Source organism: Humulus lupulus, chromosome 1 (assembly GCF_963169125.1).
Source record: "Humulus lupulus chromosome 1, drHumLupu1.1, whole genome shotgun sequence".
NCBI lineage: Eukaryota > Viridiplantae > Streptophyta > Magnoliopsida > Rosales > Cannabaceae > Humulus > Humulus lupulus.
This window is the reverse complement of record NC_084793.1, coordinates 89,993,978-90,019,877: the sequence shown is the minus strand read 5'-3', so window position 1 is coordinate 90,019,877 and position 25,900 is coordinate 89,993,978. Positions and strand designations below refer to the sequence as shown.

At 32.5% G+C, this 25,900-nt stretch overlaps 2 protein-coding genes across 2 annotated transcripts; one reads left to right on the top strand and one right to left on the bottom strand.

Moving 5' to 3' along the window:
- The first annotated feature begins 10,372 nt into the window (after positions 1 to 10,372).
- Positions 10,373 to 12,106, top strand: LOC133818076 (uncharacterized). Its single transcript, XM_062250773.1, has one exon. The coding sequence runs from the start codon at positions 10,373 to 10,375 to the stop codon at positions 12,104 to 12,106; it is 1,734 nt and encodes a 577-aa protein (XP_062106757.1).
- A 3,812-nt stretch (positions 12,107 to 15,918) lies between these two features.
- LOC133818070 (uncharacterized) lies at positions 15,919 to 20,195 on the bottom strand. Its single transcript, XM_062250759.1, has 2 exons — positions 19,088 to 20,195; positions 15,919 to 16,598 (listed from the first exon to the last, which is right to left on the bottom strand). The coding sequence occupies exons 1-2, from the start codon at positions 20,193 to 20,195 to the stop codon at positions 15,919 to 15,921; spliced, it is 1,788 nt and encodes a 595-aa protein (XP_062106743.1).
- Positions 20,196 to 25,900: the final 5,705 nt, after the last annotated feature.

Here is a 25,900-nt window from a genome sequence, read left to right as displayed (position 1 = left end):
ACTACTTTACCTCCATCATACGGGCCAAGAGAAGACTTGTCCCGGGCTTTGTTCCACGAGCCCGAGGGTTCAGCAGGAGGAGGAGCAATACCCCTCGAGCTAGAACCCACTTTCCTTTTCTTTGAAGGAGTTTTGGTGGTTGGGATTGGGACATCCTCCCATATTTCATATTTAAGAGTCCCAGCATCATCTGTAGACTCGCTCTCGCCAAGAAGACCACACAAATAGAGCTTTTCTTCGTGAAGGAGGTAGTGGAGAGACCTTATTTCGTACAGAACCCCCAAGATCACTTTCTTGTGATCCACCATGTCTTTGGTGGGCTTTGGGCGGTCAAAGTTGGCTGCACAAACAATTGGGATGATCATTCGAGCTCAAAAAGGAAAAGATCGAATTTAATACAAGATAAAAACTTTCAAAGTCTTTCAAAGGAGTAGAACTTTGATGGATCGAGCCCGTTGGTCCAAAAGAACTGTGTCTTAAAGTTTGGAGGATGATTTAGTATATCTTTGAACAATCTTCTTTCTTTGGGGTAGCTTAACAAGTAATAAAATCCATCCCCACCTTGAGCTCGGGTAATATTGCTTTTAAGGAAAAAGAGATATAAGATCTCGTAAGCCGAAGGCCCCTCCCACAACATTTCGTGGTATAACAACCTCAATGTCGCTAGGACTCAATATGAGATGGACTGGAGTTGAAATGGGGCCATTCCGATCCAATTGGTAAAATTTGTGAAGTAATTCTTCTAGGGGAGGAGTACTCCAGCTCGCATGTACTCTCGACGCCAAGCCCCGAGCTTGTACTTTCTCTCCTAGTTGTACTTTCCGGAGTTCCCAAGGATTTCCTTGCACAAATATTAGCAGTCGATACTCCAGTTTCCTCATCAACTTCCAACATGTAAGTCTATGATTTCTCTTTGTTATGCATCTTTTTTTAGAGAGAGAAATTGTCATACTTTTATACACCAATTCTAATATTTTTTTCAAGCTTACAAAACTAAGTTGATTCTAGCTTATCTGATCGTGAGTTTGTGACTTTCTATAATAATAAAAGTATAAGTGGACGTAGGTTGTTACCGATATTCGGGGCTGAACCACTATAAACTTTTTGTGTCATTTTATTATTCTAGTTAAGTTCTTGCTTTTACGTCGTTTATTTGATTCAGTGTCATTGACCAAATTAAAGGTCAACAAGTACCTTCAATCACTAATTTATGTAAAGATGCATCCTACAACATCTTAAGCAACCTCATATGCAACTTTCAACAACTTAATCAATCTTTTACGCAATTTAAGCAACATTATATGCAACTAAAGTAACGTAAGCAACTTAATATGTAACTAAAGTATCTTAAGCAACCTCATTTGCAACTAAAGCAGCTTAAAAACATCATATACAAATGAAAACATGTAAAGTAACCTCATTTGCAACCTACTGCAACTTAAACCAACTTAAAAAAAATTCATGTGCAAATTATAGCAACTATAGCGTCCTCATTATTTGCAAATTAATCATCCTTAAGCAACCTCATGTAAACCAAATCAACCTATAACAACTTAAAAAAATTCATTTTACAAATTAAACTTAAATTATGTGAAGCAACATGTTATGCAACTAAAGTAACTTAAGAATGAATTTCTATTTTCAACATGTTAAACAACATTCAACGCATGAGTTGCATAAGGATAAAATTAGCATATGAATTGTTGAGTTGTCATAAGTTACATTGAGTTGCAATGGGATGCGTGGACTAGCATTTGATGTTGTAGTAGGTTGCATAAACTGCATAAGGCTCAAATTAGCATATAAGTTTTTAAATTGCCATGAGTTGCATTGACATATTTCAAAGTGCAATAAATGCATATTTCAATTATTTCCTACTTTTCAAATAATGCTATAAAATGTGTAAACTTTCTATGAATTTGAAACTTGATTTTGGTTCTTTCCGGACAAAGAAATTTACTGAATTGGATGAGCTCAATAAAGATGAAGAAGTAAAATTTGTGAATTATGTATCTGGTATGTACGCCAATATCCCTGTACTTGTAATTATGCAATAATTATTTACTTTCCCTTTTGTTTTTTCCTTTGATGGGATTTAATTCAACCATTACTTGATGCATTTTAAGTGTGGTCTTTTGAACACTGTGTTACATTGGTTATAGGTATTTAAATTAGTAGCAGTCAAATCTCAGATTATATATGATAAAGAAAGTCACTCGTATTTGAAGAAAGTATTTGTGCATTCATATAACATAATATTGGCGTATCATATTCAAAATTAAGACAACTGATTTTTTTATACAAAATTTATAAATAGTTAAACATCAGTTTGTTTTTCCTAGGACTAATCTAGGACTTCCTAATATCTATAATTATAAACATGAGTTTGTTATATTCCATAAGTATTGATTCTCATTACCGATTAGTAAACATGCCATTGTTGTTTTTGACAATATCGACATACCATAGTGGCACAAAAAGAAAGTTATGTTTATGCTATGGATATTTATTATTGATACTTGTTTAATGTGGGCTAAAATTTATGGCAGATGAAGTGTTTCTGAAGAAAATGTGCGGTTGCAACACGAGACTACTTTTGGCAATAAAGAGGACAAAAATCACAGGCAACCGAGTACATTAAGAGAATTATATGACAACTCAGATAGAAAGAAGAGTGACAAGGAGTAGTAAACGCAGGAGGCGTTCTCTGACTGAAACAAGAGAGGCCACTCACCATTTCAGTGGTCAAGATGATGTAGAATTTATGAGTTGTTAACATTTTCACTAAATGAGTAACATAATATGAATCATGACATTTTGATGTTTGAGAATCATTTATATATATATATTCATTTTAGATTAACAATGAATATTATATTTAGTAAATAAATAAAAAACTTAATGTAATTTACGATTTGGGAAAAAATCATATGTAGTATTATTTTTGTAAAATTCTTTATTGGCATTTTTGATAATTATGACAAAATTAATTAAAAGGATATTTTCGAAATTAGTAGTTTCCTCTTTTGTAATATTTTGTGGTGAATTTCGAAAATGGGTAATTACTTGTTTTGTAATATTCAGATTTTTATTTATGTGTTAAATAAATATATATTTTCCTATAAAAGAATATCTTTTTCTTGAATTGGAAAATTATTATTTATTTTTATTTATCTGAATTGGTTACCCAGAAATCGTGTACAGCTTGCAATAATAAAGGATATATTGTTTCCTTATTTATTTAAGGAAACTGGGTTGAAAATCTGTCCAGGTTCAACGAATCTGTTTGAACGGATTGCCAGTCTGTTTGAACAGATTCTGACTTTCCTGTTTTGGAAGATTTTCCATTTATTGGCTGTTTGATTCCTGATTTGTTTTCCACGACCTAAAGGGATTCTAAAATGTATATAATCATCCTTAGGTCGTTGGTTTTTTATTATCTCTCTTGGTATATTATTTTCCAAATATTTTTCAAGTTTTAGAGAGACTTTTTATTATGTGAAGAACTTGAGTTCAGCAAGTTCTTAGTGGTTTATTACAGTGTACTTCTGTATTGTTTTCTTTGTGTTAATTGTGCAGGTTGCACACACTTGGACTTTTGTCATCAAGCTTCGGGAGAAGTCTTGTTCGTGAGTCACTTTTCGGGAGGAAAAGTGCAAGTGTTATGATTTGAAGGGAGTTCAAGATCTTAGCACTTCAGAAATTTGATTAGAAGTTTAGATTACAACAGTTGCGACAAATTCAAGAGGGAGTCTTTATTTGTATAAGTCAATTTGGTTTTGTAATCATTTAGATATTCTTCTAATAAATTTCATTCTCTAGGCGTGGCCTCGTGGACTAGTAGCAATCTGCAAAGATTGCTGATACCACGTAAAAATTCGTGTGTTCTTTACTTTATGTTCGTTTTTATCTTCTGGTCACAAACTGTTTAAACATATCTGGTTTCTGTTCAAACATTTTTGGTATCTGTTTAAACATTTCTGTAACAGTTTAACAATTAATTATTTAATCTAAATAATTAAGTTGGTAATCATAAAAAACGGAATTTCAATTGGTATCAGAGCGGTTCACTAAACTCTTAGTGAGATCTTGTGGTTATTTTCCGTTTGATTTGTTTTGTGTGAAATGTCTTTCTTTGCAGAAGGTAGTTCGGTGTCTCGACCTCCATTGCTAAATGACTCAAACTATCCATATTGGAAAGTTAGGATGAGAGCTTTCATAAAAGCTCAAGATGAGAAAGCATGGAGAGCAATTTTGTCTGGATGGTCACCTCCTACTGAAAAAGGTGAAGATGGAAGCACAATTGTAAAATCTGAACTTGTTTGGGACACAGAAGAAGAAAAATTATCCAGCTATAATAATAAAGCTCTTCACGCCATATTTAATGGTGTTGGAGAAAGTTTTATAAAACTTGTTTCCACATGTGTCTCGGCTAAAGATGCTTGGACAATTCTTCAAACTCAGTTTGAAGGAACTGTAGATGTTAAAAGGTCTAGATTTATTATGTTACAAACCAGGTTTGATGACCTTAGAATGTCTGATTCTGAAACACTATCTGAATTTTATGAGAGATTATCTGATATTTCTAATGAGTATTTTGCACTTGGTGAAAAACTTGATGATTCTGTTCTTGTTAGAAAAATCGTTCGAATTCTTCCTGACAGGTTCAATGTTAAGCTCACTGCTATGGAAGAGGCAAAAAATTTCAGTACTATGAAGGTAGAAGAACTGATGGGGTCACTTCGTACCTTTGAGTTAAATCAAAAGATTCGTCAAAAAGACAAGCCAAGTACTTCCAAAGAAAAGGAGAAAACCATAGCTTTCAAGAGCACTGAAAAGGAAGTCTCAGATGATGAAGATGGCGATAATGAAATGGCAATGCTTGCAAAGAATTTTCGAAAATATATGAATAAGATAGGAAACAAAAAATTCAATGGCAAGATGTCAAAAGGTAACCCTTCTTCTCTTAAACCTTTTCAAACTAATAAAAAGGGTATTCAGTGCAGGGAATGTGAGGGATTTGGTCACATCCAATCTGAATGTGCAAATACTTTGAAAAAGAACAAAAAAGGTATGATTGCTACTTGGAGTGATAATGACTCTGAAAGTAGTGAAGATGAGGAAGGTAATGTCGCTCTCACTTCTATTTTACCTGGTTCTAAATCTGAAAATGAAAAAATTATTTGCTTGAATAATGTTTCAAAAGATGAAGAAAATTCTGATAGTGATGAATCTGAATTGAATGATGAGTCTTTGAGTGAATCTTACAAAAAGATGTATGGTTCATGGGTGAAAGTGTGTTCTGAAAATCGGTCATTGGTAAGCAAAAATAAAGATTTATCCCTTGAAATTAAACAACTTACTGAGTTGAATGAAAATTTGGAAAAAGAAATAATTTCAAAAAATGTTGAAATTAATAAGTTGTCTAAAGATTTGGATACTCTTGAGAAAAATGTTAGAATGCTTAACCCCGGTTCAACTATTTTTGAGAATATACAGAATTCAGGTCAAAGAAGTCATGTGGGACTGGGTGCTTCAAGTTCTCAAAAATAAAAGAAAACTGTCTTTATCTCGGCTGGGATGTTATCGTCTGATGTTCCTGTTGCATCCTCAGTGAAATCTGTTGTATCCGGTTCTCGGTTTGTTCCAACAGAAAGGACACAGTCAGCAGGTAAATCCAATGGTAAATTCGAAAAATTCATTCCAATCTGCCATTTTTGTGGTAGGAAGGGTCATATTCGTCCTAAGTGTTTTACTCTTATGAATTTTGCTAAAAATGAATATTTTGAAAAATTCAATTATTTTGATGATTTCAAAAGAGTAAAAAAGGAAAATGTTCAATCAAAGAAATTATGGATAAAAAAGAATAATTGTTTTGCTGGTTTTACTAGTGAATATGATAGATCTGCTTCTTCATATTTTTGGTATTTTGACAGTGGTTGTTCAAGACATATGACAGGTGACAAGTCTATTCTTACAGACATAAAACCTATGCATTGTGGGTCTGTTACTTTTGGCAATGGAATTGAAGGTAATGTTCTTGGTATGGGTACTCTTAACTTTGAAGGGTTGCCTAGAATCAAAAGAGTGTTACTTGTGGAAGGTCTTAAAGCTAATCTTCTAAGCATAAGTCAAATTTGTGATCAAGGTTATACTGTTAACTTTGATAAAGATAATTGTTTTGTTTTAAACAAGAATGGTGAGAATGTTCTTGAAGGTTATAGATCTAATGACAATTGCTACACTCTTCTGCCATCTATTATGTGTCAATCTGTTGTGAGTAATAACACTGATATGTGGCATGCTAAACTTGGTCACATAAATTTCAAAACCTTGAAAAAATTGTCACATGCAGGGAGTGTTCGTGGTTTACCTAAGCTAGGTAAAGAATCTGATGGTAAGTGCAAGAGTTGTCAACTTGGTAAGCAATTGAAAATTACACATAAAAGTGTTTCTGACATAAACACTTCGAAAGTTTTAGAATTTCTTCACATGGATCTTATGGGTCCAATTCAAATTGAGAGTTTAAATGGGAAAAGGTATATTTTTGTTTGTGTGGATGATTTTTCTAGATATACTTGGGTGGATTTCTTGAAAGAAAAATCTGACACTTTTGATGCATTTAAAACTCTTTGTTTGAAATTAAAAGTTGAAAAAGATTGCAACATTGGAAAAATTGTTCGTATAAGAAGTGATCATGGTAAAGAATTTGAGAATTCTGTCTATGATGATTTTTGTAAGTCTGCAGGTATCTCTCATGAGTTTTCAGCTCCCAAAACTCCTCAACAGAATGGAGTTGTAGAGAGGAAAAACCGCACTCTTCAAGAAATGGCTAGAGTGTTGCTAAACAGCAAAAAATTGACCAAACGGTTATGGGCAGAAGCAATCAACACTGCTTGCTATATCATAAATCGTGTTTTTCTTCGTCCAGGTACATTTAAAACATCTTATGAAATTTGGAAAGGTAAGAAACCAAGTGTGGCTTACTTTCATGTTTTTGGATGTGTTTGTTACATTTTGAGAGATAGAGAAAATCTTGGTAAATTTGATGCTAAGAGTGATGAAGGTGTTTTTATTGGATACTCCACTAACAGTAGGGCCTATCGTGTGTATAACATGAGAACCCAAACTGTAATGGAGTCGGCTAACGTGGTTATTGATGATTCCAGGGATTTTTCTGAGTTTTCTACTGAGGAAGAAATTGAAAGGTTTATTGATGAACCTACTGAAAAACACGAAGAAGCCTGTGTCAGTGATACTACTGTTGCAACGTCGGGTCCATCTGTTCCAACAAATCTCGAATCCGATGAAACAGATTCTGGACAGACAGAAAAGAAATTTCCAGATATTATTTTGGATGAAGTCCAAAAGGAGCCATCAACCAGAGTTAAGTTAAATCATCCAGCAGATTTAATACTTGGAAATCCAAAAGACAGTATGGTAACACGAAGAAGGTTTAGTAATGTTGTTCAATTTGTTTGTTTCTTATCTCTAATTGAGCCTAAAAATGTGAAAGAAGCTTTAACTGATGAAAATTGGATTAAAGCTATGCAGGAGGAATTAGAACAATTTTTTAGAAACAAAGTGTGGATCCTTGTGCCAAGACCGTTGCATACTAATATTATTGGCACAAAATGGATTTTCAAAAATAAATCTGATGAATTTGGTACAATTGTGCGAAATAAAGCAAGATTAGTGGCACAAGGGTACACACAAGTGGAAGGAATAGACTTTGAAGAAACATTTGCACCTGTTGCAAGACTTGAATCAATTAGATTATTATTGTCTATTGCTTGCTTGATTGGTTTCAGGTTGTTCCAAATGGATGTCAAATCCGCATTTCTCAATGGGATCTTGAATGAAGAGGTATACGTTGAACAACCCAAAGGGTTTGAAGATCCCCATGCACCTGATCATGTTTACAAATTGGAGAAAGCTCTATATGGTTTGAAGCAAGCCCCTCGGGCTTGGTATGAGAGACTCTCTCAATTTCTTGTTTCTCATGGATACAAAAGGGGTGGAGTAGATAAAACTCTGTTTATCAAAAATATTAAATCTAACATAATTATTGCTCAGATTTATGTTGATGATATTGTGTTTGGTTCTACTTCTGACAATGAGGTGCAGGTATTTGTGAAGCAAATGAAAGAGGAATTTGAAATGAGCATGGTGGGAGAATTGACCTATTTCTTAGGTTTGCAAGTCAAGCAATTAGATGAAGGCACATTTATTTCTCAAAGCAAATATGCTAAGAACTTGGTGAAAAAGTTTGGACTTGAAAGTTCAAAGATGGCCAAAACACCAATGGGAACGACTGTGAAGCTATCCAAAGATGAAAATGGTGTCAAAGTGGATCCTACACTGTAAAGGAGCATGATTGGTAGTCTTCTTTATCTCACTGCTAGTCGACCTGATTTGAGTTATAGTGTTGGTGTGTGTGCCAGGCACCAAGGAAATCCCATGGAGTCTCATGTTGCAGCTGTCAAAAGAATCATTCGATATGTTCATGGAACTGCTGATTATGGTATTTGGTATTCAAAAGAAACTAACCCTAATCTAGTGTGTTTTAGTGATGCTGATTGGGCAGGTAACACTGATGACAGAAAAAGCACTAGTGGAGGATGTTTCTTCTTGGGAAATAATCTTGTTTCTTGGCACAGCAAGAAACAGAATTATATTTCTCTCTCAACAGCTGAGGCCGAATACATTGCAGCGGGAAGTTGTTGTGCACAACTTTTGTGGATGAAGCAAATGATGATGGATTATGGGTTTGATCTTGACACTTTAACTATCTTTTGTGATAATACAAGTGCAATTAATATTTCAAAAAATCCTGTGCAACATTCTCGTACTAAACATATTGATATTCGTCATCATTTCATAAGAGAATTAGTTGAAAATAAAGTTCTTGTCTTGGAATATATTGAAACACATAAACAAATTGCAGATATTTTCACTAAAGCTCTTGATTCGGTTCGCTTTGATTTCCTCCGAAAATCTTTGGGGGTTTGTTCTCTTTAAATTTTCTTGATATGGTGTTGTCCGCTTGATCTAATGTGTGTTATTTTTTGTTAAGAAAATTGTCAATCAATTTGAAAATTTTGTTGTGTGTCAAGCTGGATAATCTGTCTTGTGTTTATGAATCTTTGGTTGTATATTCTTGAGAGAAATTTAATCAATTCCTCCTAGGTATATTCGAGTAAATTAATCAATGTTTAATGTTTGAGCTTCCTTTTGTGTAGCATTGTTTCAAGCTCCTGTGCAAGAATAGAGCTACCTGCATCAGTGTGTGAAAGCCGTCTTTTGAGTAAGTTGGAACTTTGTAATTCGGAGTTATGAAGAGGATACGCTACCATAGAAAAGGGCTACCACTGGTGTAGTGTGACAGCGTCTTCATGGGTTACAATTTTTTAATTTCGAAAAAGACTTATTTGTCATTGGGCAATGTTCCCTTGCATAGACTGTCACACACTTATGCTTGAAACAATGCAGTAAAAATTGTACACAGTTTTAAAAAAAAAAAAAAAAAAAATGTGTGTAAGACTCATACATGTTGATTGATTCACTAAAAGAATATGTGCTTGTGACTGAATTGTGCTTTATTTCTTTCGAATATTCTTTCTAATTTTTCATTTTCATAAGTGTTCTTATCTATGTTTTACACTAACACTTATTTTCATTTGCTTGATTTTATTCTTATCAGGATGACTCTCTTTGATCAAAGCAGATTTTTTTTTGGGGTTGAGTTTTTATTTTTGTTCATATATGATAATAAAATAAATAAATAAATAAAGAAATAATAATAATTATAATAATTTGACAAGGAAATTCTTGGTGGACCGAATCATTGTGGTGATTATGAGAAATTATGCATTTAATTGTGTGATTTAATATATTCTTTGTCTCCAATGAATTTGTTTTTGACTTCTTTCTCATTTTGGAATATCATGATTTGTATCTTTATTGTCTTGTACTTTGTTTAGGATTTTTTTTTTTAAAAAAAAAAAAAAAAAAAAAAAGGGAAAAAGTCATTGAGGAGATCATGTGGGGTATTTATTTCTGGTTACCTTTTTTGGTTTGGGTGTTTATATATATATTACATCTTTATAAACATTTTTTTAAATAAAAAAAAAGGGAAAGTTCGTGTGTTTTCAAGATTGTTTCCTTTTCTTGGTTAATTAAAACAATTTTTTAATAAAAAAGGGAAACCTCTTTTGCCGTGGGTATTCATTTTGGGTAAGTAAGTTATTTAAAAAGGCATGTCATTACCCTATTTCTTCTCACCCACGATCTCACTTAGTCATTTCATCATCTTCTAATTGTTTTGTTTCTCTCATTTTTCCTTGTAAGTGCTTTCTGTTTTTCAGAAAAAATGGTGAGAACTCGTGGTGCTTCCTCCAAGAAGACTCCTGTTTCTCAATCCCGAAAGGTGCCATCTCCTTCGCCTCCTCCATCTGTGTCAACGGCGCCTCTTTCTGTTCCAACAACTCCCACATCTGTTGGAAAGTCCTGCAAATCCAAGGCTCGCAAGAAGGTGTTTTCGCTCTCTCGTGAACATCCTATGGTGTTTCCAGATATCTCTGCTGACATTGTTGCACCACCATCTGAAGTGGTGGTGCCCTCTCGTGCCAAGGACCATTCTCCTCTTCCGTTTGATTCGTCTTTGGAGGCTAGGGCAAAATCGAAATCTGTTTCCTCCTCTTCCAAAGTTGCTGCTGCTGGGTTGCTCAAATTGCCCTTGAAGCCGAGTCAGTCCAAGAAAAATTATGTGACTCCCAAAAGGAAATTGGGGTTGGACGCGTCTCTTTCTCCTTTGTCTGCTGCCAAGAAAAAATTGAAGGCTCATCCCCCTTCATTGTCCTCCTTCGAATCTGATCCTGAGGAAGATAAGTCCGAATCTGAAGCAACTCATGATACCACATTGTCTGATGAAACGGTTCCTGACATTGCCGAATCAGAGGCTGAGTCTGATGAGTCAGAAAAAGAAGACACTATCCCCTCTGAACAAGAAGCCGAATCTGACTCAGACCACATTGCATCTCCTTTGCCATCCAAAGCTAAAGGGAAGAAACCTATTTCTGGTTCTACACCTTCACCAAAACAGTCAGGTGTAAATTTCAAACCTTATTCTTCCATTTTTTGCTATAATGATAATGCACGTGATATGGTTCTGTATGCTCAACGAAAATTTATCATTGAAAGAAATTATGTCTTGAGTGATCATCGTCCTTTTGGTGTGCTAACAATGCTTCAAGATCGACAATGGACAGGTTCTTTGGTTAAATTTTCTGGTTTTGTGGATAGAATAGTCAAGGAATTCTATGCCAATATTACTAATGAAATTATTGAACCTTCATCTCCTCTGTATAATAAAGTGTTTGTTAGGGGCCATTGGTTCTCTTTTTCTCCTCAAGACATTGCTCTTGCTTTGTGCCTTCCCCTTACTGTCGAGGATGATGTTGATGGTGCTTCTCTTGACAAGGACATGGTTATCACTGAGTTGGTCGGACAAAAAATGGTATGGCCATCTAACACAGTCATCTCCGTCTCCAATCTCACCTACACTTATGCTGTCCTCCATAAGTTTGCAACAACAAATTGGAAGCCCACATCTCACACGGCCACTATCTCTTTTGATATGGCATCATTTTTGTACAAAGTGGGGACCGGTCTTGGTTTAAATTTGGCTTCGGTTATTCATGATCAAATCATTGGGTTTCGCAAAGGTAACAGGAAAAACTTGAATCTTCCTTTTCCTCAAGTTATTTATAAAGTGTTGAGTATGCAGAAACAAGACCTCCAACGTGATCAAGAAGACTTGGTGGGCCCAACTACTGCTGCTTCCTACAAAGCCTCTGCCCCACCTACTGAAGCCACTGCTGCTCCGTCCTCCAAGAAAGTCAAGCCCCAATCTCTGAAGATCGCCTCGGATGACATTCCTCATGCCTCCTCCTCTGTTGCCACAGATTCAGGCCTTGTTGCATCAGAAATAGCTGCTGTTCGAGCCTCTGTTGATTCTCTAACTGCTCGAGTAATGTCAATTGAAGGACTGCAACGTTCTGTGTTGGAGGTTGTTCAATCTCTGTCAAAAGCTCCAACTGTTTAGTTTTATTTTCATTTTTGTCCATTAAACATTGCTACTCTTGTTTTAGTTTTTTGGTTCTTTGGCTACTTTGAAAGACACAAAGGGGGAGAGTAGTTTTCCAAAACCTGTTTGATTGTTTGTTTGTTTAACTCTGGACCTTCTTATTTTGAGGGGGAGTTAAGTCTAGTTTATTTACATGTTTGTTATAAGTTCATGCATGTTTGCAGGGGGAGTTCTTTCTCTTTACTTATCACTAACATTTGTGTTGCAGGTTTTTGAATTAATTTTGTCTATCAAATTGCCAAAGGGGGAGATTGTAAAATCCTTTATTGGCATTTTTGATAATTATGACAAAATTAATTAAAAGGATATTTTCGAAATTAGTAGTTTCCTCTTTTGTAATATTTTGTGGTGAATTTCGAAAATGGGTAATTACTTGTTTTGTAATATTCAGATTTTTATTTATGTGTTAAATAAATATATATTTTCCTATAAAAGAATATCTTTTTCTTGAATTGGAAAATTATTATTTATTTTTATTTATCTGAATTGGTTACCCAGAAATCGTGTACAGCTTGCAATAATAAAGGATATATTGTTTCCTTATTTATTTAAGGAAACTGGGTTGAAAATCTGTCCAGGTTCAACGAATCTGTTTGAACGGATTGCCAGTCTGTTTGAACAGATTCTGACTTTCCTGTTTTGGAAGATTTTCCATTTATTGGCTGTTTGATTCCTGATTTGTTTTCCACGACCTAAAGGGATTCTAAAATGTATATAATCATCCTTAGGTCGTTGGTTTTTGATTATCTCTCTTGGTATATTATTTTCCAAATATTTTTCAAGTTTTAGAGAGACTTTTTATTATGTGAAGAACTTGAGTCCAGCAAGTTCTTAGTGGTTTATTACAGTGTACTTCTGTATTGTTTTCTTTGTGTTAATTGTGCAGGTTGCACACACTTGGACTTTTGTCATCAAGCTTCGGGAGAAGTCTTGTTCGTGAGTCACTTTTCGGGAGGAAAAGTGCAAGTGTTATGATTTGAAGGGAGTTCAAGATCTTAGCACTTCAGAAATTTGATTAGAAGTTTAGATTACAACAGTTGCGACAAATTCAAGAGGGAGTCTTTATTTGTATAAGTCAATTTGGTTTTGTAATCATTTAGATATTCTTCTAATAAATTTCATTCTCTAGGCGTGGCCTCGTGGACTAGTAGCAATCTGCAAAGATTGCTGATACCACGTAAAAATTCGTGTGTTCTTTACTTTATGTTCGTTTTTATCTTCTGGTCACAAACTGTTTAAACATATCTGGTTTCTGTTCAAACATTTTTGGTATCTGTTTAAACATTTCTGTAACAGTTTAACAATTAATTATTTAATCTAAATAATTAAGTTGGTAATCATAAAAAACGGAATTTCAATTTTGATTAGATGAGTTATGAAACAAATATGGTAAGGAATAATATTGAAATTAGTTAATACTCGTATTTTTTTACTACTATGTTTGTGTAATGAAGTTGATATTGTAATTTACAATAATATAAACACATGTAGCTTCAAAATATATATGTATTGCTAAAGATAGAATTGAACTATGTACAACAGCAAGAATGGAGAATTTATTTTATTAAATTATACAACGGTAAAATTTATACCTTATAAGGTAAGAATTTGAAGTGGGGACATGAATAAGGAGACCATATCATTTTCTAGAATAAATAGTTTTTTTATGAGTGAGTATTTTGAAATACTTATTTGTAAACAATATTTTTTATTAAGGTTGGGTCTCCCACCTTATCATTAGCATTTCGTATGATCAATCCTTCTCTTGTGGTAACTCGGGACACAACAACATATAATTGACCGTGGGTGACTACTTGCTTAGGGAGGTACAAGCCAACCTGTTTAAGAGATAGTCCTTGGCTTTTGTTGATTGTCATGGCAAAACATGGTGCCAAGGGAAGTTGTCGTCTATTAAGCTTGAATGACCATCTTGATTCATTGGGAGACATGATAATTCTTGGAATTATGACATTTTCACCAATATTTGTTCCAGAAATGATGTTGCCTCTAATGGACCATTTACCAAGATGCTTGATAATCAATCTCGTGCCATTGCATAGGCCTTCTGTTTGATTTAGATTTCTAAGGAGCATTACAGGAGCACCTTCCTTAAGTCGCATCTCATGATTAGGGATGCCATTAAATTTCAAACCATACAAAAATTCAGTTGGATACAAAAGATCTTCATCATTTGTCTTTACACTTGCTTTGCATATACTATCTGAGGTCAAATATGTTCTCCCTTCACCTAGTATAATATTCATAATCATCTCATTTAGTTCATAGACCGTTTCATTTTTTGGTGTTAATATTGTCTTTTTGTCAAATATGCATGATCGTTGTACTTTTGTAAAAGTGATGGGTAGATAACTTCAACTATGGATTTCATTAGATCTTGAGATGGATTTATGGCGATATCAGAAGGAAGCTTAATTAATTGTTTATCAATGTCAACATATAATGAACCATCTCCAATCTGCAATATCCATTTATCAAAAGAAGCTATTTTCTCAACCTCAAAACCAGTCAAGCTTCCATTATAGAGCCTCATATTTTGGTTGAGCTCATATATTTTGAAAAATGGCCACAAATATGATGAGTTAAGAAAAGCATCAACAATATCAGCTCTTGTACCTTTGGGGACAACTGGTAATATTTGTCGGAAATCACCACCACATACTATTGTAAGTCCTCCAAAAGGTTTGTTAGAGTTATTTTCAAACCTTGTTCTTAGAATATCTCTTAAAGTCTTATCCAAAGCTTCAAAGCAGAACTTATTTGCCATAGGTGCTTCATCCCAAATGATCAAAGAAGTTTTCACAAGAAGTCCAGCTAGTAGGGTGCCTTGTCGAATTTCACAAGTCGACTCTGCTGTAACATTCAAGGGAATATGAAATCGTGAATGAGTTGTCCTACCATTAGGCAATAACAAAGCAGCTATGACTGAAGTTGCTACAGGCAAGACTTTTTTTTATTGTGATCTAAGCTTTGCAGTAATTGTATTCCATAAAAATGTTTTACCAATACCACCATGTCCATTGATAAAAAATAAATTGCCTTGTTCATTCTCTACTGAATGTACTATTGTTGTATAAGATGATTTTTGGCAAGGATTTAGAGCAGCAAATGATTTCTCATGCAATATCTTTAATTGATCTCAGTCATAATCAAGCTCTTCATTAACCAATCTATTACCCGAGTCTCTTATCAAAGATGGATTAGGCAGGGGCATTCCATCTATATCTTTCAAACTTTTTCCCATCTTCAGCATGATACTTTCAATCTCGAACAATGTGTATGCTTCAACTTGTTGTTCAGTCAACTTAAGATCATTCATTCTAAATCTTTTCCTTTGCAATGAATTTATGTCTTCTGACAATGCAATATAATTAGATTTCCAAAGTTGTGATGCATCAGAAGCCTGACAGTGAATGAGTATCGTGACGAAAAGATGTCTTAATTCTTTTCCAGTTGCCCATATTGCAGCTTCAGTCAAGCAATTTATCCACACTTTATCATCATCTAACAATCCCAAAGCATAGCATGTGCCTTTAAAATTAGGATATGTCACCCCATTTATTGTTCTAATACTTTCATAAGAAGTGCTTCCTTTGACAAAATTTAACAACATTCTCAAATAGAATCGTTCTCCAGTCGAAGGATGCACAAAGTAAATTCTTCCAATTGCCAATCCATTTTTTTCTCCTAGTCCATGTTTTCTCCTTTGAATTCCAAACCCAACTTATAGGGAAATCCGAATAAGTTAGCTCTCATGCATCATCATAATTCTTGTTTGCCTCCAACCATTGAGTGAACTTTGTTTTTTCTATTCCAGGTATGCAAACAACATTTTCAACACATTTGTTTTCTTTGAATATTATTGTGTGCTCTCCGGGTAAATGGAATGGTAATCTTTCGACTGCTGGCTGTCTGTAATGTATGTCAAATTGGAATATTCTCCAGCAAGCTTCAATTGCCGAGATATATCTACAATCAAAATATGTTTTTATCTCATCTATTTCTTTGGCAGTGTCAATAGATTCCATTGTTGCAGTAGTTCTGTCAGACCCTTTATGACCATATTTGAAAAGGTATTTGACTGATCTAGAGCAATTGCAAACCTCGACATTAATATGTGCATCAAATTTGACAATCAAATTCCTGTGATAAGGGACTACATATCGATTATCTAAAAGGACACCTTTCTTTTCGACATGAATACCTGTATTTCTCCTTTTGTAGACTGGAAAGCCATCTGTGCCGATGGTCGTTTGATCATTGAATTTTTTTGGAAAATGTTTTGTGCACCTATCTTGCATCATACATGGAGAGTTTGAATTGAGTTTTCCACAAGGTCCATGAATCATAAATTTATTGACGGCATTATAACAATCAGGATCAACATTTAAGTCTGGGATTTCCGCGCTTATTATATTATCAATATGGTCTGCTGAAGGATTTTTCAATGTTGAATGCAAGAAAAGTAGTATGTGTGCATGAGGCAGTCCTCTTTTTTGGAACTCAATTGTGTATATATGTAACGCCCTGGTTACCCCAGAACAGTTACGGTGGACCGAAAATTTGACTCACTACCCGAGTCCTTTGGTCAAAAAATGTGCTCTAAGTGTAATTAACAGGTTAAGGTATAAAACGAATAAAAAGGAAATGGATATTTTCATTACAAACTGCTCTGCAGAGCTAATCAAATCATTTACAAGTTGTTCTCAGTACAAAATGGTCATTACAGTTTTAAGTTTACAAACCCACCGACCTAAGCGGCAAAAATAGGGTAAACCCCCTAGTTCCTCTGAGAACGCCTTGGCCGTGGTGGTCAAGCGGTTGCATATGTACACATCACCACCTACGCTTTCCACTCAAGGCTGGGTGAGCTTTTCTTTCCCTTTACCTGCACCACATAGCACCCATGAGCCAAGGCCCAGCAAGAAAACACAATAAATCATGATATAATATCAACAATGATCATAATAATCATTCAGGACCATCAATCCAAACAAATAGGTGACAATCACAAAAGTCACAAATATGGGGACAGCACCCTCCAGCCATGTGACGATAGGATCACCAGGCTAAACTGATAAGAGAACCTTTCATAAGTTTGAACAGGATAGGTGAATGGTGAATAGTCACCAACATAACCTTCCTCATGACCATAGAGTCATAACCCTGGAACAACGTTCCCTAGCCATGTGACAAACAGTCACCGGGGCCATATGGCCTGGCTTTGAATAACTGGTCTTAGACCAGAAAAGCGCTTATAATTCATCGACCTTAGGGTTGGTCCAGCGTTAATACCCCATATGAGTCATTCTTGCTGATATCGATTAGATCTAATCTTCATTTGGCTCGGCGTTCATGACGCTATGCCTTTTCTGACTCTTAGGTCAATGTCCCTGACTAATCAGTACATATTCAAGAATTCAACATTTTCTAGCATTTAATAGGCAATCCAAGTCCACATTTATCAATCAACATGCCTCAATAATAATCACACATGTCATATATACACAGGGTGCAGTTTTCTTACCTCAGATTCGAGCTAGGAAGGTTAAAAGAACGACCCGTGAGAACGATCAACCTTTAGTCCTTTAGCGGTCACCTAATCATAACCAAACACGGGACATCATTAATAATAATGACCAACATAGGTTCCCACACCAATATCTAGCCTCCGGAAGATCAATCCCAACTAATCCAAGTAGTAGGAACACTCTCGAGGCCTATTGCTAAGTTCCCGGGGTCAAAACGAGCAAACGGGGTGAAAACAGGGCAAGGCTTGTGAACCTAGCACCTTGGGCGGCCCCCAGGGTTCCCAGAGGCAAGGGCCACGGTGCCCAGCAAGCACAAAAACTCCACCTGCTTCTTCAAAGAAGGGTCGCGGCGCCTCAAGAACAGGGTCGCGGCTCTCCACCCTGGGCCATTCCTAAACGTGTTTTAAACACTCCAAAGCCTCCAAAATCATACCTAAACATTCCCCAATTATCAAAACAAAGTTCCCAAGCCTCCCCATGCATCAAAACCCTCAAAACCCAAAGTTCAAACGAATCGAAAACTCAACAATTCACAAAATCAATTCAAAGCTTAGAAACTCGGAAAAACTCAAAACTTAAACTTCGATTACCTTCGGTTGGGTTGTTTTCTGTCAAATCCTTTGGTTAAGAAGCTTCTAATCTTTCCTAGGATCGCTATGCCTCAACCCTCGCTTGATTCCGACTCCTAGAACTCAAGATAACTTCGAAAATGCTCAAACGATAAAACGGACTATCGAAAGAGAGAACAAGAGGTTTCCTTATTGTACGTTCTATCTGTCAGCTACTTCAAACTTAAGTAACCTCAAATAAAACCTAAGGCTCGAGGTCCCGGAAACACCCCCGGGGACATTATAGTCAAAACCTCCGAAATTTCACCCTGATCTCAAATATTCCCAATTTATCATCAAATAAACATTTCTATTACCCCAAAATTGACCCTGTTATGACAAAACCGCTAATCCATTATATATGACCGTCTCATGCCGAATAGCTCGAATATATCTCCATAATAATGGAATCTCATTCACAAATCAAGTTATGCACCCAAATACACATATTCACCCTCAATGGGCCAAACATCAAAATAGCATAATTATTCAAATGTGGACCCACATGCATGCATATAACATCATATCATAATATAATTCACATATACATGCATAATATCATTTAATGACATAATTAAACAAGTATGGCCCTCCCGGCCTACTAATCTCACCATTAAACCACATCGGAGAATTCGGGGCATTACAATATACCTGCGACAACATAGATAAAAACTTAAAATTTAGAAATTTTGGTGGGAATTGTGAAATTTTTGTCGGTAAAAACATTTTTCATAAAAAATTGAGTTGAGTTTGTTGTGGATACAAATGTGAAATAAACTTACATGCGATTATCTTTCCAAACGATTGTTCTTTTTTCAAATCGTGCATTAGCTGGAATAACTTTATCTCAAATACTCTGCATATGATATCGACCCGATTGTTATCGTCTTTTTGGCCTATTAAATGGATCATGTCATTTATTTCTGGCCACTTTGGGTTGCAAGTGAAAGTAAGAAATAAATCAGGATACCTTGCCCATTTACAAATTGCCATAGCATCTTGATAATTTTGTACTCTATATTGTGGTCCTCCAGTGTGTGACGAAGGCAAAATAATTGATTTCCCCACTTTTGAGCAATATGAATCACCACGATGAATAGCGTCCATTAAACCAGAGAAAAGGTCTGATCTGAGTTTTTTTTGGTTATTTCGTATCCAACGAAATATTTCTTCTTCAATTTCCATGTAAGAATCAACTATATATTGTTGCAGTAGTCTACCGGATCGAAGAAGAGTATGACCCTCATTTAATCTTTGCTGCAACCTAAAGCAATAATGTTGCCTCATTGTCAACTTTTGCCTATTGAAAGAGCTTTTAGTTACGTCTCTCAAAGGTATGCCAAGTCTATATCCATCTTCACCATAAGGGTGTATTAATGAGCACGTCATAGACATGAAACTTGGATGCAGATCTGTGATTCTCTTAATTCCTTTAGTTTGGTGCTCTACAATAACGTCACGTTCGAAGTTCACTTCACTGAAATCACCAACTATTAAGCCTGCTACTTCAAATGATGTCGGCATATTGTATTGACGACCATCTGTTGTCCTGCTACTTAGGAGTTGTAAACGAAACATAGATTCTGGTTGTGCTTTGAATTTATCCCTTGCCATTCTAAAGGATTTGACCAAATTATTATGTTGATCCAACATTTGAGATAATTCCTGAAAGATTTCATGTTTAATCTCTATCTTCCTCCCGTGTCTTAGTAGTGTATCCATTCGGTTTCCTATCTCATTTTCAGTATCATATATATATAGTTGAGCAAATTGTGGTTTTTTCCCAACTTCTGGCAACAAAGAACCAATGTGATGATAATTCTGACCACTCATCCAAAAAATATAAGGACCTGCTGATTGATTGATAGACGTATCAACTCGGCCACCCATTGATGTGAATGCAAACATAGAGTTATAAGCTCTTATATTTTTTTCGAAATTTAAACCCTTTTTGTCCAGATTCTGGTCCTAAGAGAAATTTAAGTAAAGGGGGTCCTTCTTTCAATAATGGTATCTACACACGTCCTTTCAGACAACAAATATGAATTTGGGATGTGAGACCTTTTGTGTTTTCTTTGTCCGTTCCTCATACCATAAATTGGCACCACAATATTGACATGTGTATGAATGGATTCCAAAATTCCAAGGTGTTGTATAATGAGCTGTCAATTGAAAAAATAATAATATATTAACAAATAAAGGATGTAATTCCGTCCAATTGAATATGGTAAGAACAGTATTATAATACCTCTTTTATCCTCGAACTGGACAGGATTAAGTCCATGAACGGTAACTTGTTGTTTGAGCTTTTTAATTTCTTCGTTTGCGTCATCATCATTGGACCGAATTATAACTATATTACCAATAAAACATATGTTACATAAATATTCCTAAATATACTAATATTATCATTAATTCTATATGTAGTTTTATGTAAAGAGATACCATTATTTGAGCTTGCACCATCTAGTGAGAAGTATGTAGACTCATGTATGTTTTCGTTAAAAGAGAAGCACACTCTTTTTACTGGTCCTTGTTGAACTCCATAATTTTATAATTCCAAAAACAAAGAATAAGTTATTAATTTCTAATTTTAGAAGCATTAACAATAATTAACAAAACTCAACAAAAGTAAATATTAATGTACCTGTATGAAGTATGCGTTTTCCTTTATTTTTTTTATTGTGTTTGATCATTATGTAATGCTTTATTATTTTCATTTGTTGTTGTACCATGTGATTGGAGGAGATTCCCACCTGAAACATATTATAAACATGTATTAATATACATTTAAAAAATGTTTGTATTTATAATAAAGATAATGTTTTGTTTTAATTGTAAGTAGGAATAAAAAAATTATTATGGAGAATAACTTACATTTTGATTGAAGCAATCCAGTGTCACTTCTAATGTTGTCCACCTTCATAAATTTTATGAAAAATTTCACAACTTGAAGGGTCAAGATGATTCTCTTATTTAAATCATGTTTGTATTTATCTTGGATAATTTGAATTTTTGGCTTCAACCTTGCATGTTTGCATATAGTTTTTTGAATGATAGGTAAATCATCATTTATTGTATGATACTGGACATTTAAGGCATATCTCTTGAGTTTTAATTTTTGAATCCTTTTGTGTCGAGCTAAAGATGAAAATTGATATTGCAATAAAGAAATTTGTTGTAGAATATTGCTTAAGTGACCACAATCTTTTATAATGGCATAAATCAATTCCATGTACTATGTTCCCTCACAAAAAAAAAGAGTAGAAAATTGGTGAAAAATGAAAAAAAAAATTAAAAAATAGTGTCATTCAACATAGAAACTATACAAGTGAGAATTACTAAATGCTACAAATTTTTTTAATGCATATTACGAAATTTGATGAAATATTTTCTCAATCTAGCTAATTATAAATATTATATTTAAGTTGGCAATAATAGTAATTTGTACAAAATCTTATTAGTACCTGAAGAATGCGAACTTTGTTGTTGTCTCTTCATACTATTGTGTTGATTGCTAAAATTGGAACTATCCTAAGTAGATTGTATCATAATTAAATAACAGGAAAATAGTTCATTAGGAAAACTAGTTACGCAAATTAAAAGTAACAATATGTAAAAGCAATAGTAGTAATAATAATTGAAAAAGAATTATGACTAAAAAAAAAATAAGTGAATGAGTGAAGAAGAGACCGTTTGAAGCAATAGCCAATAAATAATACCTTGAAAGCACTTTCAGAAGAATGAAAGAGGTTTTGAGATTTGAGGCTTGTTGCTTTGCTATAAATATATGTAAACTCTAGTAAATAATGTATAAAAAGGACTTGGGCATTATAAATAACAAAATTAATATATCTTATTTATGTTTAAATTTAAATTTAAATTTAATAATTATAATTATTAATAAAAATGAATTAAAAAATATTTTTATAATTAAAAACCTAATATATCTTATTTATGTTATAATTATAATAACATATAATACGTATATGCAATCACCAACGGTCATGATGTAGTTAATAATTGAATGTGTAAATAAGGTTGATTACAAATAGGATATTTATATAAGATAATTTAAATATAGTTTTAAAGTATAGTTTCGGTGACAAAAACTAACTTTCAATTTTTGAATTAAATTAATCCAAAAAATATAAATATGATTTTAAATATAGTTTTAAAGTATAGTTGGGTGACAATTAAAGTATATTGTTTTAGTACATATATTCTTCATAAATATATAATGATAAAAAAATACAAAGAAGAACTAAGCATTATTTATCATAAATATCTCAAATATGAAGTACATGATATTATTATGGTGTAACCATATGTTGATTTTTTTTATAATTTAATTATTATATAAATTAATAATATTATGTATATGAGGGTCAATAGAGTTTAGTATATGACGATCAAAATACTTATTTTGTATATTTTAAAAGAATATTGAATATAGATAATTATCTATAATAGCTCGATTATATCTTAAAACATAGCAAAATGATAACACTGGTCGTGAGCACGGAGCACAAATCTATATATATATATATATATATTCCAAAAGTATATTTATGGACAATTATAATGTGTTAAAAGAGATTGATTGGGTAATGAGCCAAATCTTCATAAGGTTTATATAAGATAACTAATAATTGAATAAGTATGATTTGCCAGCTTTATTATTGAATAATTGATTAAGGCTTAAAAAATAATAAGATATAATATGTATGTGCAGTAGATTGAATAAGGTTTAAAAAATAAGTTTAGTTATTGAATAAAAATAATTAAATCGGAGATGCATTTTTTATAAATATTATGGATATATTTAAATTAACATTTGTTTAATTAATTTACAAAAACTTAATTAATAATAACTTCATTTAGATTTATATAATAACAATTTAATAATATTATATATATTATAATAGTATAAGTTCATTTAATTAATTATATTATATATTATAATAATAATTTCTCAACAATAATATATATTTACATATAAATAAATTTAAATAAAACGTCGTGATTAAATGAAATATAATTAATAGATCTTATTAAAAGCTAAAATTTTACATATTCTTAGATTTAGAATTATATAATATAGGGTGTTAAAAAACTAGTTTAACACATAAATTAAATATCAAAAGTTTTAATCTTGTCATTCTGACCACTTGATACCTTTATATAGATATAAAATATGGTTACGATCGATTAATGATATTTATATATATTTATTTTTTTTATTAAATGTTTTTTGGGTTATATATAAACTATGTATAAAAGCAATTTAATTTAAATTTCAAAGAAAGAAATGGAAATATCAAAATAAGAAAAGATAATAATATTTTTAAAAAATTAGTTATAATAAATATCTTATTTAAATTCAAATCAATATGAATTAAATAGGTTATATGTTTATTAATTCAAGATATGAATTAATTAAATATCAATTTATATAAGATGAATTTTTATTATAATTATTAGAATATTAGTTATGACTAAATATCTTACTTATATATAAAAAATAAAATATTTTGAATTTAAAATATCAAAATAAATAAATATAGAATGAAAAATCTTGAAGATAAATGTTATGATTGATTTTTTATTATAATTATTAAAAAATATTTATTAATAAATATTTTATTTAAATTAAAATAAAAAAATGAGAAAAAAATAACATCTCATATATAAGATGTCCGGTATGTCTCTCTCTCCCTCTTTTTTTTTAAATATATAATATTAATATTATTAAGGTAAGTAATATTATTGTATATATATACATATATATATATATATAAGGTTGGTAGTGTTATAATAGTTTTGTTTGGAAATAATTTTCACACTGCTTAATAATAATAATAATAATAATAATAATAATAATAATAATGGAGAATAATTGTTATAATCTTTTTGTTTGGAAATAATTTTCATACTTAATAATAATAATTGTCATTAACAGTCGATACTTTATTAGTTAAATATTGCACTATAATATTATAAAATTGGAATCTCAAAATTTAAAATTGCACTATAATATTTTAAATTCAGCAATTATTAAGTATTCTGAGTATACTGAGTATACAAGTCTCACTTGCAAACTAACTAATTGAAATGATAACTACTTAATATATATATAATATTAAAGTAAGAGATCTACCTATGACCCATTCCATCATGTCCTAGAAGAAAGAAAGAGTCTGCCCTCAAGATTCCTACTCTTGAAAGGCAAACCAGCATATACAAAAGGAAAACAATTAATAAAAGCACCATTTTTTTGTTTGAAATGCGGTAAACGATTAAATTTTAATGGTAGTTTTGGAGTCTTAAACAGACAATTAGAGATAAAACCTGACAAATCTTGCTCTAAAGCATCTAACTTGTCAGCCTTAAACAACCTATTGACAATCCAAAAAAAACTGCACATGAACATATCATTATAAATTATGTGTAAATGATAAAATATCTATTTTTTTCACACAAGAAAAGAGTGTAGTCTATTTTCTTATTAAATAATAAACTAATTAATAAAAATGTATTTTAAATTCCATGAATAATAAAAAAAATAAAAAATAGAAATAACACTAAAAACTAAAAAATGTATCTAAAAAAACAATATATTTTTTTCTTTATTGAGTATTTCCAGCATCACTAACGTCATCATGATCATCAACCATTTGATTTCTTCTCTTCTTTTTCTTGTGACAATCTCCATCAGAATCTTCTAAATCATTGACATTATGAGGATCATGTATAAAATTATTAAACAAAGGGTTTATACTTTTTTGGACTATGTGTTTTGTCTCATTACCTGTTTGGACCCTATGTTTTGACAAATTACTTTTTAGACCATATGTTTTGTAAAATGGTTAAAATAGAACCCTAAACTCAATTTTGATGAAGAAAAAATTGAATATAACAACACAGTTTTTAAGCAGAATGATTTTATTTTTGTTCTGAATTGTTAGTTTGGTAAATTATTTGTGATTTTAGTTGAGAAAACATTGACCAAAATCAGATTTAGGGTTCTATTTTAACCATTTTACAAAACATAGGGTCCAAAAAGTAATTTGTCAAAACACAGGGTCCAAATAGGTAATGGGACAAAACACAGGGTCCAAAAAAATATAAACCCTTAAACAAATAATTAATTTATTTCCATTACATATTTTTCTTGCAAATTGAACTTAGCATAAATAACATTACCTTATTTTTTTCCTTTCTTCAATTGATGTTGTCGTTCCAATTTCTCACCTGACATGAAAACATTTGATATAGTAAAGTTCTCAAGTCTCTCTTTTAAATTATAGTCATTCAACCTCAACTTGTAAACAAAATCTTTCCCACAAAGGCTTTGAATCTCCGCAAGAACATCATTATTATTTGAAGACAATTCATTAAAAAAATTGTACGCTGATGTATCTAGTAAGTTTTCAGCCACAACATTAAATAAGACCAAAGTAGTGTTTGCAGTTTTGTCGATGACTTTTATATGTATTTTGTACCTACATTAGAAAAAAAACAAATAACATAGTTATTTTTTTTATTGGAAGAAAATCTAATATAATTTTCTTACATCACAAGAGGGTAATCAC